Consider the following 17,299-nt stretch of genomic DNA (forward strand, 5'->3'; position numbering starts at 1 on the left):
GCATTGTCTTTACGATTGGACGCCCCCTCTCCATACCTGTCAGCACAGCTGGTGTCTAATTGCCAGCTTTTTGAAAGTGGATCTTTTAGCATCATTACATTAATGGCATTTAGCAGACGCTCTTATCCAGAGCAATGTACAGCACACCCAGAGCAGCACGGGGTTAGGTGTCTTGTTTAAGGGCACTTCAACCATTCCTGCTGGTCCAGGGAATCAAATCGGTGAACTTTTGGTCCCAAAGCTGCTTCTCTAACCATTAGGACATGGCTTCAACACAGTGAAACCGGACGTTGTTTTCTCACCATGATGATTTCTTACACTACCACCTGTTGGAATCCTCCAGATTTACATAAAGCACGTTTGCAAGTATAGTCAGTACACTGCTTGCATAGCAGCAGCATCTGCAAGTGTACGAGTCACGTAGCGTCAAGTCTATCCCAGCCCTTACAAAGCACTGACACTGGAGACTCCTTCCATAGATGTTAAATTAACATCTGCTTATAGAAAACTTCACCATATAAAAAAAAAAATAGCCTCAATGAGGCTGTAGCTCATACCGGCTAAGATGCCCATAAAATCATAAATGTGACAAGTGGTGCCACAATCTTTACAACTTTTATACACACCCACCTGGGGAACATTGTATGTGAGTTTAATTGAAATCCGATCAATCCTGTAGGAGGAGTGATTTTTGTAAATTGTGGACAGACGACGACGAATGACGGTCAGACTACGGACGACGCGTGATCGCATAAACTCACTCGGCCGCAGGCCAGGCCGGATGAGCTAATTAAGCATTTTTCTTTGTTAAATAACGCTATTTATTATTAGCCTGAGATCACGTGGTGCATCTGCCTGTGATTTGCCTTCTAGCCAGAGTTATTGTTCTAGAAAATTAATCATCACCTTCTGACAAATCAGAATCAAGTATTCAACAGTGCTGTGGTATAATGTTAACTAACTTTTGACTATATCGCACACAGTTATAGAAGGGAATGAATTATAATCACACTATCCAGTGTTAGCCAGATGAAGATGGACTGAACTAATGCAGTAAAAATGTTAGTTAAAGAAACCATAATGTCAAGCTTTATTGAAAACATTTTTAGCTACAGTATAAACACTTATTTTTTCACTGGGTTTGAGGAGAATAGCACAAATCACCAGTGCATTTCCTGTTGAAATGTGTGTGGGTTTGTGTGTGTGTGTGCGTTTAAATTGTGCCAACTCAGCCCTGCAAATGGGGTCCGTCGTGAATGGCTTTCACGTAAGTTTTCACTTAGGTCACTGTGTACACAGGACAATGTGATATTAGTTCCTGACGAATGAAAGTTTTATATTGGAGTTAGAAAGACAATGGTTGGATTCTGTCCAGGAAAAAAAAGACAAGAGCCAGCCACAAACTAAAAGCCTCCAGTCAGTATATCTGTCTCAAATAAGTCTCTAACACATCACTACGGCCAAGGGAAAAAGGAATTCACTGTCAGAACTAAATGACAACAGACAACGCAGGCCAGTTACTCAGCAAAAAAGAAAAAAAGAAAGAAAAAAGCTTTTGTGCACTAAACAAGCCCATTTGACAAAATGTTTCTTTTCCCTTCAGATGAAACTGATTACAGGGAATTTTACAGATGGATTTTCACAATTTATTTGCAAAAGAACAATTCATGTGCTTATGCCCAAAAATCCCAACAAATACACACACACACAAGCTACACTCAACTTATTTAAAATGCACTTACAACCAACAGGAAAATAAAGCATTAATTTAACAAATGACATGCCAGTGTAAATATATACTGTACAGCATAGTGATTTCACAATAGTGACTTATTGCACAACACTCAACATATGTCAGATATTTACAAAACACTATACAGAGAAATTAAATCCATGTGCAAAAGCAAAAACAGAGGAGTCATCACATTTCAGGATTATGTAACACTTTGGGGAACAGAACTGTCTTTGAGCACGACATTTACACATTATACATGTTCTATTGTATTCTTTTGCACAGAACCACTTGCACGACAAGACATTTATACAGCCAATATATACAAGTATGTTTTTACTGTGTTTTCAACTCAATAAATTACATCTTAAACATCAAACCGTAAACGAATTTAAGAGCTTTTGTGTCATTTGTTCGAACATGTTAACGTTTACGATAGTCTTTGGTGAAGTTTATAATGCACTGCATGCACAGCATCTAGCTGTATATCTATAAAACATGATGATTTCATGCAGCTCTAAAATATTAGCCTAATTTGTACAACTATTATGGACTATGAAGTACATAATACATAATTAAACCAACTTGCAGCCTGTTTATGAGTTTTCACCGACATTTTTTGCAGATAATATCGGACATGATTGTGCTAAATACACTTACTGGACATGTTGTTTTTGATAAATTACAGTTGATTTACCATAACGTTAAGTTATAACCTGCTTTCTAGAATTTATTCGTCATCCATTGTTTGACTTTAACTTGGTTTTAATCTAGTGACAAATTTGTTTGTAGTAGCATTGCTGTCACAGCCAAACTGATTCCATCCTATCAGCATGTACAACTGTCACTGCTAGCCATTTCCTTTCCTTATATGGTCACAGCTTCCTGAGATAGAACACATATTTTTGCACAATGTTTTTAATTTACATTTCGATGACTTTGAAAAAGACCTTCTCTGCTAATTGGGAAGATGTAAGATAGTCCTTGTGCGCAGAGCCAAAAGTCCAGGGGGAGAGATGGATCTGATCCGATCTCTTCTATAAGTCAGGCAACAGCGTACAATATGAAACAAGACACTTAACACAATTATCCAGCCGAAAGGTCGGATTAGCTGGATTAGCTAGTTGGTCCATCTCATGGACTTTTTCTTCTGCAGTGAGAGGTACTTGGATGGTACTTGGTTATTTGTTGATCATCTGCTACTTTCAGCCATTTTTGATTATAATGTGTGATTTAAATCAGTCAGTGTTTGATAAAAGTGCCCCCTAGTGATGATTATTTCTTTAATCCATGCACTCCTGCCATGTTCATAAGCAGATTCAGCTCAAGTTCCCTTCACGCAACTTTCCTCCTGCGATTAATCAACAAAGTAAAATATGTGTTGCAGCACTATTTAGCTGCTAACACAGGGTAACACATCTGGATATTCTGCACAGTCTCTCGGGTTATTGGTTCTTTCTGTTCCCAAGAGACGTAACTGTCATATTTTATGAAACTTCCAATTGTTCATTTTCCAAATGCTTATAATGCAGCACAGCTGATTATATACAGGTCAGATATCATTGGTTTGCTCAGTAATTGCACTATAATGATGTTCCATTCGTAATTATGATTCTTCCATTTTTAACTGGGGTCATGCATTTTTACTGTTTCTATATGAAAGCTACTAGCTAGCTAGCTACTCTGAGCATAGGAAAGATCGCTGATAAGGTTTACTGTTACTATTATTTGATATGTTTTTAAAATCATTTCACTTATGTTTTTGGCACCATTTGTTTGTCTGTTCCCAACATAACTCAAAAAGTAGTGAACGAATTTTGATGACATTTTCAGGAAAGGTGAGCCATGGGCCAAGGGACAATTGATTAGATTTTGATGCAAATCCAGATACATATGTGGATCCAGGTTTTTTTTTATATTCTAATATGTGATTTGGCAGAGAGGCAATGTCTTGCAAAGGTATTCATTCCCTTTAGTATTTGTCCTGTTTTGTCACATTATAAGCTGGAATTAAAATGGATTTTTTGGGGAGTTAGCACCATTTGATTTACACAATATGCCTACAACTTTAAAGGTGATTTTTTTTTTATTGTGACACAATAATTAAGATGAAAAAAACAGAAATCTGGAGTGTGCATAGGTATTCACCCCCCCAGTCAATACTTTGTAGAGCCACCTTTCGCTACAATTACAGCTGCTAGTCTCTTGGGGTATGTCTCTATTAGCTTAGCACATCTAGCCACTGGGATTTTTGTCCATTCCTCAAGGCAAAACTGCTCCAACTCCTTCAAGTTAGATGGGTTGCGTTGGTGTCCAGCAAATCTTCAAGTTATGCCACAGATTCTCAATTGGATTGAGGTCTGGGCTTTGACTAGGCCATTCCAAGACATTTAAATGGTTCCCTTGAAACCACTCCAGTGTAGCTTTCGCAGTATGTTTAGGGTCATTGTCCTGCTGGAACGTGAACCTTCGTCCCAGTCTCAAACCTCTGGCTCACTCAAACAGGGTTTCCTCTAGAACTGCCCTATATTTAGTGCCATCCATCTTTCCTTCAGTCTTGACCAGCTTTCCTGTCCCTGCAGATGAAAAACATCTTCACAGCATGATGCTGCCACCACTATGCTTCACTGTAGGAATGGTGTTCTCAGGGTGTTGGGTTTGCGCCACACATGGCATTTCCCATGATGGCCAAAAAGTTCAATTTTAGTTTCATTTGACCAGAGGATCTTCTTCCATGTGTTTGGGGAGTCTGCCACATGCTATTGGGCAAACTCCATATGTGTTTTTTTTTTTAAACAATGGCTTTTTCTGGCCACTTTTCCATAAAGCCCCACTCTGTGGAGTGTATGGCTTAAAGTGGTCCTATGGACAGATACTCCCATCTCCACTGTGGATCCTTGCAGCTCCTTCAGTGTTCTCTTTGGTGTCTTTGTTGCGTCTCTGATTAATGCCCTCCTTGCCCAGTCTGTGAGTTTTGGTGGGCGGCCTTCTCTTGTCAGGTTTGTAGTGGTGCCATATTCTTTCCATTCTGCTATAATGGATTTAATGGTGCTCTGTGGGATATTCAAAGCTTGGGATTTTTTTTTTTTATAAGCCAACCCTGATCTATACTTCTCCACAACTTTTGGGGCTTTTCCACTACCAACGCGGCTGAGTTGGGCTGAGCCGTGCCGTGCTGAGTTGGGCTGAGTCGAGCTGAGTGGGGCTGTTGGGGTTGCATTTCGACTACAACCGCGCTGAACTGTGCTGGCTGGAAGTGGGTGGACACATTGGGTGGAGTTAGCGAAAGTGGGTGGATGTCACGTGATGTCGTTAGGCGGCGCAAACAGTGACATCAGTGACCTTTAAAGTGGTAGTCTCACGACCCGGATAGTAAACAATAAACATGGAGGACATGGAGTCATTAATGTTGCTGGTCTTGGTGCAGTTTTCTGATCTTCTTCTTCTTTGTCGTAATTCTTCTTCTTCCAGGTTTACAGATCCCAGCGTGCTCGCGGGGCATGTGTGGGCATGTGAGGACACTCCTCCTCACCAATCAGTGCACAGGGGAGTGTCTGCTCACGCCCCTAGCCCCACTCGGCTCGGTTGGGCTCACTTCAGCCCCACTCCAAAACCGTGCGAGTTTTGGGTGCTGAGTAAGGCTGAAGTGAGCTCAGTCGTGCTGCTCTGAGGTAGTCAAAACGCGAGCCGTGTTGGGCTGAAGTGAGCTGAAAAAGGGTCGTGGAAAAGGCCCATTTGTCTCTGACCTGTTTGGAGTGCTCCTTGGTTCTCATGTCGCTTGCTTAGTAGTGTTGCAGAGTCAGGGTCCTTCCAGAACAGGTTGATTTATACAGACATCATGTGACAGATCATGTGACACTTTGATTGCACACAGGTGGATCTTAATCAACTAATTATGTGACTTATGAAGTGAATTGGTTGGACCAGCTCTTATTTAGGGGTTTCATACGAAAGGGGGTGAATACCTACAGGTATGCACACTCCAGATTTCTGTTTTGTTCATCTTAATTATTGTTTGTGTCACAATAAAACAACAATTTGCACCTTTGAAGTTGTAGGCATGTTGTGTAAATCAAATGCTGTTAACCCTCCAAAAGTCAATTTTAATTTCAGCTTGTAATGCAACAAAACAGGACAAACCCCAAGGGGTATGAATATTTTTGCAAGACACTGTATGCACTCTACTGAGTGCCCTTCTATTTGGTATTAATATGGTAAGATCAGTTGATGGTTGATCAATCCTACCACTTATCCAGGCCAGAAAAAAGTAAGCAGAAAGTGTAGGTTATTGGTCATGGGTTTTCTAATATTATAAACATATAATTATAACTATGAAGCACTTAAACATTACAAACATCACCTATGAAGCATTAATAATATTTAAAAATCCAACCAAGTCTGGCTTCAGGCATAATTCAGCTTCACATCACAACACCATCTGGGTCTGGATTTCAAACACGATGCCATAAGTATCACTCTAAGTACTCATTTGAACACTTTGAGAAATAAAAGTGCATTTGGAGCTAAGCTCTGTCCCACAGATGCTATAAAACCCTATACACCTAAATCTTCACTGTTTACCGAAGGCTTCTGGTGTAGTCAATCAGTTTAGATGCCTAAGAGCGTTGAAAAACAGTGGATTTTACACTTCTGATACTGACGTGAAATTCATTTCCAATAGATGTGAACTTGTGATTATAAATATATTTATTCCCTAGTGTTCATTTTGTATGCCTGACACAACCTACTTGACTTATGTTATTGGTAATCTCTCATGAAGGAACTGTACATTGATTGTTATCGTAGGATTCGCCTAAGCAAAAATCACACATTGTAATCTGTTTCATTTTTTATTTTGTGCTTTGAGCATCTGATCATCTCACTTCATAATGTCTGACAAAAATGTAAACTGTTTGGCACCATCATGAAGCCCTGTTTGTTAGGAAAGTTACAATAGAAATGCCAAGTACTAATCCATGTGTTTAGCCTCATCGCAGTTTATAATAAATCAGTCCTAATATGTTTTGTGGCTGTGCATACATACTCGCTCCACGTTTTGTTTGGTTTTAATAAACTGCTTTTTCTTTTGTTCTTGATTTTAGTCTCTGTTGACACTTTTGATGTGAAAAACGATATTTTATTCTCTTATAAAAATCTACAATATCTAGTATAATAACAAAGTATCAGCAAAGTACAACACTAACAGCGACAGTGCAAAATTTTCACAGTAAACAAAGTGCATGTTTGAATGTTTTAATTCTGAACCCGTTCTGCATGTGCATGAGATGCTGTGACCTCTCACACTCTTTTCTTGTCACCAATAGATATTTAGACTTCACTGACTTGACTCATCCCCAACTGTCTCATTTTGTGACCATGTCTTGATAAAACCAAGGTCAGGTGTGAGTAAATCGACTGTACAGGGTATGCGTGAGCTACTCTGTGAAAAAAAAAAAAGATCCCCACATTCATAGTGCCCTCGACGATTATTTTCACCCCTCGAAAGATTCGTAAAAAGGGTTAGAAAAATCTACCTTTTGGTGAAGTAGCTTCATTTCACACTGAAAAAAAAGAGAAAAATCCAACCTTTAACTGAAATAAATTTAATTAGAGAAAAACAAATCCCTCATCAAGAAATAATTACTTTCAACAAAAACACATGTGCCACTATTATTGGCACCCCTGGAAATTATAATGAACCCAGTGTAATTGTACAGTTTTTGAGTTGATTGGAGTGTGTAGGAACTTTCAAGCCATGACTTCCTGATTAACCGGGGTACAAATATGAGGTGACGCAGAGACCAAATTCCCTTAGTCATCCGTCAGCATGGGAAAGATAAGAGAACACACAAACCAAATGAGGGAGAAGTCTGTTGACCTTCATGTCAGGGAATGGTTATAAAAATAGCTACTACTCACCTGAAAATGTCCATTTCTACTGTTAGGGCAATAATAAAAACATGGACACCAACTAGAACTGTTACAAATTGCCTGGAAGAAGACCCAAGTTTATTTTTCACCCCACGTACAGTGAGGAGGATTGTAAGAGAGGCAAAAAATCCCCAAGGATCACTGTTAGTGGATAACAAGAAAAAGTAAAATTCAAGTCTGCAAAACCACCATCAGACGCCACCTCCATGCTAACAGATTATTTGGAAAGTATGTCAGAAAAAAAGCCTTTTTTGTCAGTTATCCACAAACATAAATGTATGAAGTCTGCAAAACGCTACTACAACTTTGACTGGAACTGTGTTCTATGGTCTGAAGTAGCAAAAATGTAGCTTTTTTTGCAATAAACACTCAAGGTGGGTTTGGTGTAAAAAGAAGGATGGCTATAATAAAAAGAACCCGATCCCAACTGTAAAATATGGTGGAAGTTCTGTGATGTTTTGGGACTGTTTGTCTTCCAAAGGCCCTGGAAACCTTGTTTGGGTCCATGGCATCATGGACACCATGAAATACCAGGACATTTTAAATCAAAATCTGGCTGGCTCTGGCAGGAAACTAAAACTGGGTCGATGCTGGATCTTCCAGTCGGACAATTATCTAAAGCATATGTCCAAATCAACACAAAAATGGTTCACTCAGTACGTTTACATGCACATCCAAATCGAGCTGCTGTCGGTAATCGAGCAAAGGGTCCCAGCAGGGGTGCCAGAGAAATCCAATCCTACATGCACACAAGGAAATCGAGCTATTGTGTGAGGTACATTGTGCACCCGAGCCACAGGTGGCACTACACGCCCCATCGTGTTGGTACACTTCCGGTTGTCGTCATGAAGAAGAGCTATTCAAGAGTGTAAACAAAGTTATCAGTTCCGTGTTCTCCATTGCGCGTTTTTCTCCCGTCCATGAATTTTAATATATTCAACTCCTTAAGCTGAATGAGCATGAACTCTGTCTCCTCATTGCTCCAGAAGTGCACGTTTCTGCTCGCCATTTTCTCTTCTTCGTTTGTTCCTCCTGACCTCTTCTGCTGCTCGCTACTACTGTTGTCATGCCGACCGAGGCTGTCGTGTTTCCCGCTTGTGGTCTCGTCACTCGTTACTTCCGGAAGGGGCAGTGCTGAAGTAAGTAGCTCGACTACATAGCTCGATAGGGTATACATGCACTAAGTAGCTCGGCAAAAATTGCATAATCTAGGTCGTGTAGCTCGATTACGAGAAATCAAGTTCGGTTCAATTTCAGCCTAGCTAAGGTGTATCCATGGCATTTAGAACTTCGATTTCAGTCGAGCAATGGCAGAAATTCGATTTTCTCTATGTGCATGTAAACGCACTGAGTGACAATCAAGTTCTGCCCTGGCCATCTCAGTCCCCTGACCTGAACCCCATTGAAAACCTGTGGGGTGAGCTGAAGAGGAGAGAGCACAAGAGAGGGCTGAAGACCCTGGATGATCTGGAGAGATTGTATAAGGAGGAATGGTCTCCGAGTCCCTGTTCTGTATTTCCAATCTTATAAAATGTTATAGAAGACTCGGTGCTGTTTTACTGGCAAAGGGAGGTTGTACAAAGTATAAAATGCATGGTTGCTAATAATAGTGGCACATGTGTTTTTGTTGTAAATAATTATTTCTTGATGAGAGATTTGTTTTTCTCTGAATAAATTTACTTCAATTAAAGGTCGGATTTTTCTCATTTTTTCAGTGTGAGATGACGCGACTTCACCAAAAGGTGGATTTTTTTTCTAATCGGTTTTACTAATCTTTACAGGGGGTGCCAATAATCTTGGAAGGCACTGTATATACACACTGTTATCACTTATGTTATAGCAGCTATAAACAGTTGCTCCCTCACGTTCTCTTGAAGTTTATAAAATAGCAGCTTGTTAACGACAAACCGCAGCTCAGCTTTGACTGTTATAAAGCAATGCTGGAGACTCTTTCCAATAATGTTAAATAAAAATCATCTTATCGAAAGCTTCACCATATCAATGATTGTTTTTCTTAGTTAATTCACACTTTTTATTTTATTTATTAGACTTAGATTCTGTGAAATGTTTGATGTAAAAGTCTCTGTGTTTTTACGATGGAAACAATAATGTATTAGAACTAATACAGTGATTTTCCTTGTAGCTGGAACTATTGCCAAAGCTGCTGTTATAAAACATTCAATACTTTCAGGCCAGTCAGTTTCAAAAATTTACCAGCACTGTGGTATAATTTACTTTAGTACATGACAAACGTATCAAAATGTAACAGAAAGGTGACCAGTAGATGGTTGAAAAATGTTCATTATTCTGGACTGCATTTCAACACCAGCAATTAATATAAATAAAGTTGACCCACATTTATTTGGATTTTAAGCTCTATTTACTAACATGTAAGGTGGAAATAAATTCTAACGATGGCATGTATTAATTTATATGCAAAAACATTTTTTCCTCCTTTTCTTTTCACACATACCACTCCTCTTTCGAGATGACAGAACCATCCATTTGAGGAACCATATCCACTGAGACTTCCACTTCAGACCCATAGTCATCCCTGTAGCTCTGCTCATTATATCTCAACCTCTTGTTTTCCTCTACTGGACTGTAGGTCTTCATCCTGTTGGGAGGATGATTATGGAACTCATGAACACTTTCACCTAAGAAACTGGGGCTTCCATAAAGTTCGGGTTTCTTTTCATCCTCAGGATAGTTCAGGTCTTCGGGATAGGTCATGCTCTGAGGCAGAGAGGGGCATGACGACAGGTCACTAGCTTTGCCAAAGCCGTTGGCCAGGACCTGTTTTTTGGTGCTGTAATCTCCTTTAAATGTGCGCCTTTGCCGATGAAAGAAGACCACCAACAAAATAATGGCTGCCAGCAGCACTGTACCACACACAACCGCTCCACCAATAGCAGCACCTGTTCGCTGTTGCTCAGCATGTGTGGAGCTAGGGGACTCTGGGTAAGGAGAGATGGAAGGGAAGAGGGTATGAGGCTTTCTCTAATTCCTCCAATACTTCACATAGTTAAAGCTGCTGGATGTATATTTTAGTATTTTAAATCTTAAATAGTTTTTAGATGGGAGATTCACAACAGTATATTAGGGCCATTGGAGGTAAAAAAAAAACTGAGGTGAGGTGGGGAGTAATATTCTGAGAGAAAAAAAAGAATCTCTGAGATTAAAGTCATACATTTATGAGAAAGAAATATGATATTCTTAGTGATTATAAAGTCATAAATTTGCAAGAAAAACAGAAATTCTAAGATTAAGACGTCACAAATTTATGAAAAAAAAAATGCTTCCCGGCTTCCTGGCTGCAGTGCATTCTGGGAAACGTAGTTGAAAATCTCTTAGTACTTTATCCTTGACTTGCAAGTGACGTCAAAGCAAAATAGAAACCTGGATGTCGGCCATGTTGGTGGATATACAAATGCAGTGTTAAGCGGCATTCTATACAAAACATAGTCATGAGTGCGCAACTCTGTTTTTCCACTACTTTAAGCATTCTTTTAGCTATGCCATATCTTTGTTCTGTATATGGTTATGGTCACAACAGTACTCATGACCGTGGCATGTTCTGATTTTTTAGAATTCTGTCCGTGATTTGGAAAGGGGGCGAGGAAACTCTGAAGCTTAGTATGGAGAATAGACAAGCACGGCTGAACAACATTGGCAGGGCTGATCTAACAGAGGCTAAAACCAAAACAGCTCATGTTTGCAGTAATCATTTTATCTCAGGTGAGATTCAAAAGCTTTCTCAAGAATATCATGGAAGAATTTTATTTTGTGTTGCTAGAATTTTGCTATAAAATGAGCATTCTCTTGTTGTAGTTCACTTGGCCGTTGTTATAATTTTAACACGTGTATTACCCTTTCACTTCTAGAAGTGCCAGTAAAATTGTATGAAAGAAACAATCCAGACTGGGCACCCACTCAGAAAATGGGCTATGTTTCGTCCAAGGTCAGACTTGATTCTGCAGCAGCCGAACGACACCAAAGAGCTCAAAGGAGGAGGAAGACAGCTGAATTTGCAGAAGCTGCATGTGGTAGCTCGCCCATGGAGTTCCAAGACATCCAACACACCATGGTTAAAGCTTAGAAATTAATACCAGGTCAGCTAATTTTGACTGAAACAAAGTAATATTATTTTGAAACTTCCACAAATGGTTAGCGCTGTCGCCTCACAGCAAGAAGGTCCGGGTTTGAGCCCCGTGGCCAGCGAGGGCCTTTCTGTGCGGAGTTTGCATGTTCTCCCCGTGTCCGCGTGGGTTTCCTCCGGGTGCTCCGGTTTCCCCCACAGTCCAAAGACATGCAGGTTAGGTTAACTGGTGACTCTAAATTGAGCGTAGGTGTGAATGTGAGTGTGAATGGTTGTCTGTGTCTATGTGTCAGCCCTGTGATGACCTGGCGACTTGTCCAGGGTGTACCCCGCCTTTCGCCCGTAGTCACCTGGGATAGGCTCCAGCTTGCCTGCGACCCTGTAGAACAGGATAAAGTGGCTACAGATAATGAGATGAGACTTCCACAAATGTAAAATTTCCAAACTGATTTGGGTACTGGTCAGTGGTCAGTAGAAGCATCTTATCCTCAGAAAAATCCGACTTTTTAAAAAATAATATGGGTCAAAACCCACACGTATCTATCGTCTTTTTGTATCAAATCTTCGCTCGACCGTTCAAATCATGGTAATACTGAGAAAATTCAGCATTGTTTACAGACACGCTTTCAGCGGCTGCCATTCTAGTTGTTTGTATATCCACCATCATGGCAGATGCTCACGACGTAGCACATTTTGATCACGTGGTTGCAAGTCATATATTCTGTTCCACTGTGCGATCAAGGAGAAAATACTGCACTTCCTATAACTCTCAGCTCAGCCATGGTGTCTGTGGTGTGATGATATTGATCCAACCTTGCAAAGTAAAATGGACTGGTTTCTTTAAAAAAAAAAAAACACTATTTTTTCCAGTTTTTTTTCTCATACATTTGTGACTTTTTAATCTCAGAATTTCAAGTTTTTTTTCTCACAAATTTATGACTTTATAATCTCAGAAAATACCCAATGTTTTTCTTGTGAATTTCTGTTTTTCTTGAAATATCACTCCCTCCTGCAGCTCCATATTCTTTAAACTATAATGGCCTGAATATTCCCTGTGAGAGATTTCTGATAGCATACATTGATGCTATGCAAGTCAATACACTTAAAGGTTGTGTCCCAAACCATATATTAGCTACATAATAGCTTATTAATAATGACACCATTGTTGTACTGGAATACCATTTATGTGGTTTGGATTGCAGTTTAAATGATTTAATTGTCCAGTACTGTTAGCATCATTTAATGAGAATAAATGTCTGTCACATTTACTGAGTACATGTAAGAGCAAAATGTCCTCATTGAGAGCCACTGTTTTGGTTAGCATGCTAGTGTTAGCTAGCATTAACTCCCTCTGTTGACTTTTTTTTTCCTTCAGATTTCAGTTCAGTTGGTCGGGTTCAATGCCCAAACTGATGATCACATCATCAGTTTTTCTTTGGCTAATCAGACACAAGGTACGCCACCACTCTTGCCGGAGCGGTTGGGTGCCTTGCTCAAGGGCACTTAAGTCAATCCTGCTAGTCTGGGGAATCAAACCAGCAACCTTTTGGTCCCAAAGCTGTTTCTCTAACCATTAGGCCATGACTTCCCCAGATTTTTCAGATTTTCCAGTGCTCTGTTTGGGCATTTCCGACTTGATCTATGACTGCTGTTTAACTGTGCTCATTCTTTGGGATCAGGAGACAGCAAGAACCTAGCATTGCAAAATATGCTTTGAATTTTACCTGGTTTTCTAAAACCTACAGTACCAGTCAAAAGTTTGGACACCCCTACTCATTCATAGGGTTTCCTGCATTTTGACTATTTTCTACATTGTAGAACAATACTGAAGACATGAAATAACATATGGAACATATATGGAGTTTTGTGGTAAACAAAAAAGTGTTAAAAAACAAAAACAAAATATGTTCCATATTTCAGATTCTTCAAAGTAGCCACCGTTTACCTTGACGCTTTGCACACTGTTGGCATTATCTTAACCAGCTTCATGAGGTAGTCACCTGGAATGCTTTTCAATTAACAGGCGTGCCTTGTCAAAAGTTAATTAGTGCAATTCATTGTCTTCTGCATTTGAGATCAAACAGTAAATAGTATCCATCCAGCCATTATCTCTAGCCGCTTTATCCTGTTCTACAGGGTCGCAGGCAAGCAGGAGCCTATCCCAGTTGACTATGGGCGAGAGGTGGGGTACACCCTGGACAAGTCGCCAGGTCATCACAGGGCTGACACATAGACACAGACAACCATTCACACTCACATCTACTGTCAATTTAGAGCCACCAATTGACCTAACCTGCATGTCTTTGGACTGTCGAGGAAACCCACACAGACACGGGGAGAACATGCAAACTCCACATAGAAAGGCCCCTGTCAGCCACCGGGCTCGAACCCAGAACCTTCTTGCTGTAAGGCAACAGTGCTAACCACTACACCACTGTGGTGCCCAGTAAATAGTAAATAATAAAAATACAGTAAATAGCCCTATTCCACAACTCCAACTACATATTGTGTCAAGAACTGCTCAAGTAAATAAGAGAAATGACAGTTCTCTTTACTTAAAAGACTAAGTGTCTTTTAATTAATAAAAATAAAGAAAAGAACCTAAATTAGAAAGTGTGTCCAAACTTTTGACTGGCACTGTAAGTTCTTGTTGTTGGGCTCTTGTAATAAATTTTTCCTACTATCATTTATTGCAGTGTTGGCTGTAGCCCTGCGGCCCATGTAAGCTATCTGGTTAATGTTAATTGTTTAGTTAAAATATAAGTTATTTTTGAAGAAGAAACTCCCTCCACTCTGATTTCTTAGTGGTCTGTTTGTGCAGAGCCATGTGGTGATTCATGTGTCTATGATGTCAATGATCGCAAACTAACTGACTAGTTAACTAACTAGCTAGCTGAAAGACAGTGTGAAGGAACAAATATCTTGGTCACTTCCAAGGTGTGTATTGTTATTTTCTGACCTGTGTTCTTTTGTCATCCGATTTGATTTGTGTTCTCCACTCCGTCTTTTAGATAAATAACTAAGGATAGCCAGCTCGTTTGTTAACATCAGACATGCGTTCAAAAATTTCCACTACTTTTTTCTCCCCTGACTCATTTTCTTTTTCTTTCATGTTAAACAAGAAATTTAAATCCTACACCCAGCAGCTTTAAATAAAATGATGAAAAGGGAGGTAAATGAGGGAAAGAGGATGACAGTGTTTTGACAACCTGAGCACTTTCATTCAGGAGAAGAGATCCAAGCATGCAGCAGACACACAGCAGCAAGCATTGCTGCATATTTCTAATAGTCTAATTTTGACAGATTATGACACTCCATTACCACAAGCAAGCAAGTAAAGAGATAAATGAGACATCATGCAGTATTTCTGTCTTGTTACAAGATTTCTATTAAATTTATACACAGATCACATCAAGCATCAAACACATGGCAAAACATGAAACTCAAAGAACAATGAGATGAATCAGAAAAGGACGAGATACTATTGTAGAAAATCACTGCAGCTAAGAATGGCTTATATATTGGTGAGGTTTCAGAGGCAGTCCAATCCAATGACAATAGCATTCTCACATTAAACATGCATAATGAGCACTTTTACATCCAGAGCTTTAAATTCCAGTCCTTACCTATTATAATCACCTCAACTGATGCTGAACCTGCACCGACAATGTTGGTGGCATCACACATGTATGTCCCCGCCATCTCATAGGTTACAGGACCTTTAAAGATTAGTGTCTCCTCACGTTGCTCGGCTGTATTCGGCATGGAACCATTCAAACTAGGAGGACAAAAAATTGATTTCAAAATAGGAAGCAGTGTTACAAACACCCATATATTCAAGGAATTTATGACAAATTGTTTATGTTTAGTTTATATTATGTTTCAAAGTTATGTTCTGTTTCAAATTCCCTCAAGGCGTTCTTGATATATCATGTTCACGAGAACATGAGGTCACTGTGAACTTGACTTTTGACCACCAAAATTTAATCAGATCATCTTTAAGTCCAACTGAACATTTGTATTACATTTGAAGAAATTCCCTCAAGGTGTTCTTGAGATATGGCATTCATGAGAATGGGATGTACATGAGGTCACAGTGACCTTGACCTTTGACCACGAAAATCTAATCAGATTATCTTTGAGTTGAATTGAACATTTCTACCAAATTTGAAGAAATTCCCTCAAGGCATTCTTGAGATATCATGTTCATGAGAACGGGACATACAAGGTTACAGTGGCCTTGACCTTTGACCTTCAATGCCCAAAATCTACCCAGTTCATCTTTGAGTCCAAATGAAATTTGTACAAAATTTGAAGAAATTCCCTCAAGGCATTCTTGAGATGTCACATTCACAAGAACCGGATGGACGTACAGACCAACGGACAGATATATGGAAGGATGGAAAACCCAAAAACATATAAAATTCTGAATTTGATGCCTGGAACACATTACAATAAAGATGGGACAGGGGCATGTTTATCACTGTGTTACATCGCCTTATCTTTTAAGAACACTCAGTCAGTGTTTGGGGAACTGAGGACAATAATTGCTGAAGTTTTGAAAGTAAAATTCCTTGCTTTATATATGACTTTAGTTGCACAACTGTTGTTGTATTTTGCACTTCATAATGCGCCACATATTTTCAATGGGAGGCAGACAGGCCAGTTTAGCCTCTGCACTTTTTTACTGTGAAGCCATGCTGTTGTAACACATGCAAAATGTGTCTTGGCATTGTCTTAATGGAATAAGTAATCCCTGAAGAAGACATGGTCTGGATGGCAGAATATGTTGCCCCAAAACCTATATGTATCTTTCAGCACTAATGGTACCTTCACAGATGTGGAAGTTACCCATGCCATGAGCACTAACCCACCCCTGTACCATCACAGATGCTGGCTTTTGAACTTTGTGCTGGTAACAACTGGATGGTCCTTTTCATCTTTAGCCCGGAGGACACAACGTCCATGATTTCCAAAAAAAAAAAAAAAATGAATTCAAAATGTGGACTTGTCAGACCACAGCACACTTTTCCACTTTGCTTCAGTCCATCTCAGATGAGCTTGTGCCCAGAGAATTCGGCAGCATTTCTGGATATTGTTGATATTTGGTTTTTGCTTTGCTTGCTAGATGCAGTGATGAAATTTGTTTACCATCAATGGTTTTCTGAAGTGTTACCAAGCCCAGATAGTAATATCCTTCAAACAATCATGTCAGTTTTTAATGCAGTGACACCTGAAGGATCGAAGGTCACGGGCGTTCGATGTTGGTTTTCGGCCTTGCCTCTTATGCGCAGAGATTTCTCTAGATTCTCTGAATCTTTTGATGATATTATGGATTGTCGATGGTGAAATCCCTAAATTCCTTCCACTTGTATGGTGAGAAACATTGTTCTTAAACTGTTGGACTATTTGTCCATGCAGTTTTTCACAAAGTGATGAGCCTCGCCCCATCCTTGCTTGTGAACGCCTGAGCTTTTCCAATTACTAATTAACCTGTTTACCTGTAGAATGTTCCAAACAGATGTTTTCTTTAGCAT

The 17,299-nt window shown here is 39.6% G+C and overlaps 1 protein-coding gene across 4 annotated transcripts in view; it reads right to left on the reverse strand.

Annotated features, from left to right (window-relative positions):
• nectin1a (nectin cell adhesion molecule 1a) overlaps positions 1-17,299 on the reverse strand; it is a 99,008-nt gene that overhangs the window by 14,238 nt on the left and 67,471 nt on the right. For 3 of the 4 annotated variants that reach the window (XM_060936103.1, XM_060936101.1, XM_060936102.1), the window contains exon 5: positions 15,389-15,540. In XM_060936103.1, the coding sequence (XP_060792086.1) occupies positions 15,389-15,540 (152 nt within the window). Of the gene's footprint in view, positions 1-7,327; positions 10,621-15,388; positions 15,541-17,299 lie in introns of those variants that run through there. The other variant, XM_060936100.1, reaches the window with a different exon arrangement.

This window comes from Neoarius graeffei, chromosome 12 (assembly GCF_027579695.1).
Source record: "Neoarius graeffei isolate fNeoGra1 chromosome 12, fNeoGra1.pri, whole genome shotgun sequence".
In the NCBI taxonomy this organism is placed as follows: Eukaryota; Metazoa; Chordata; class Actinopteri; order Siluriformes; family Ariidae; genus Neoarius; species Neoarius graeffei.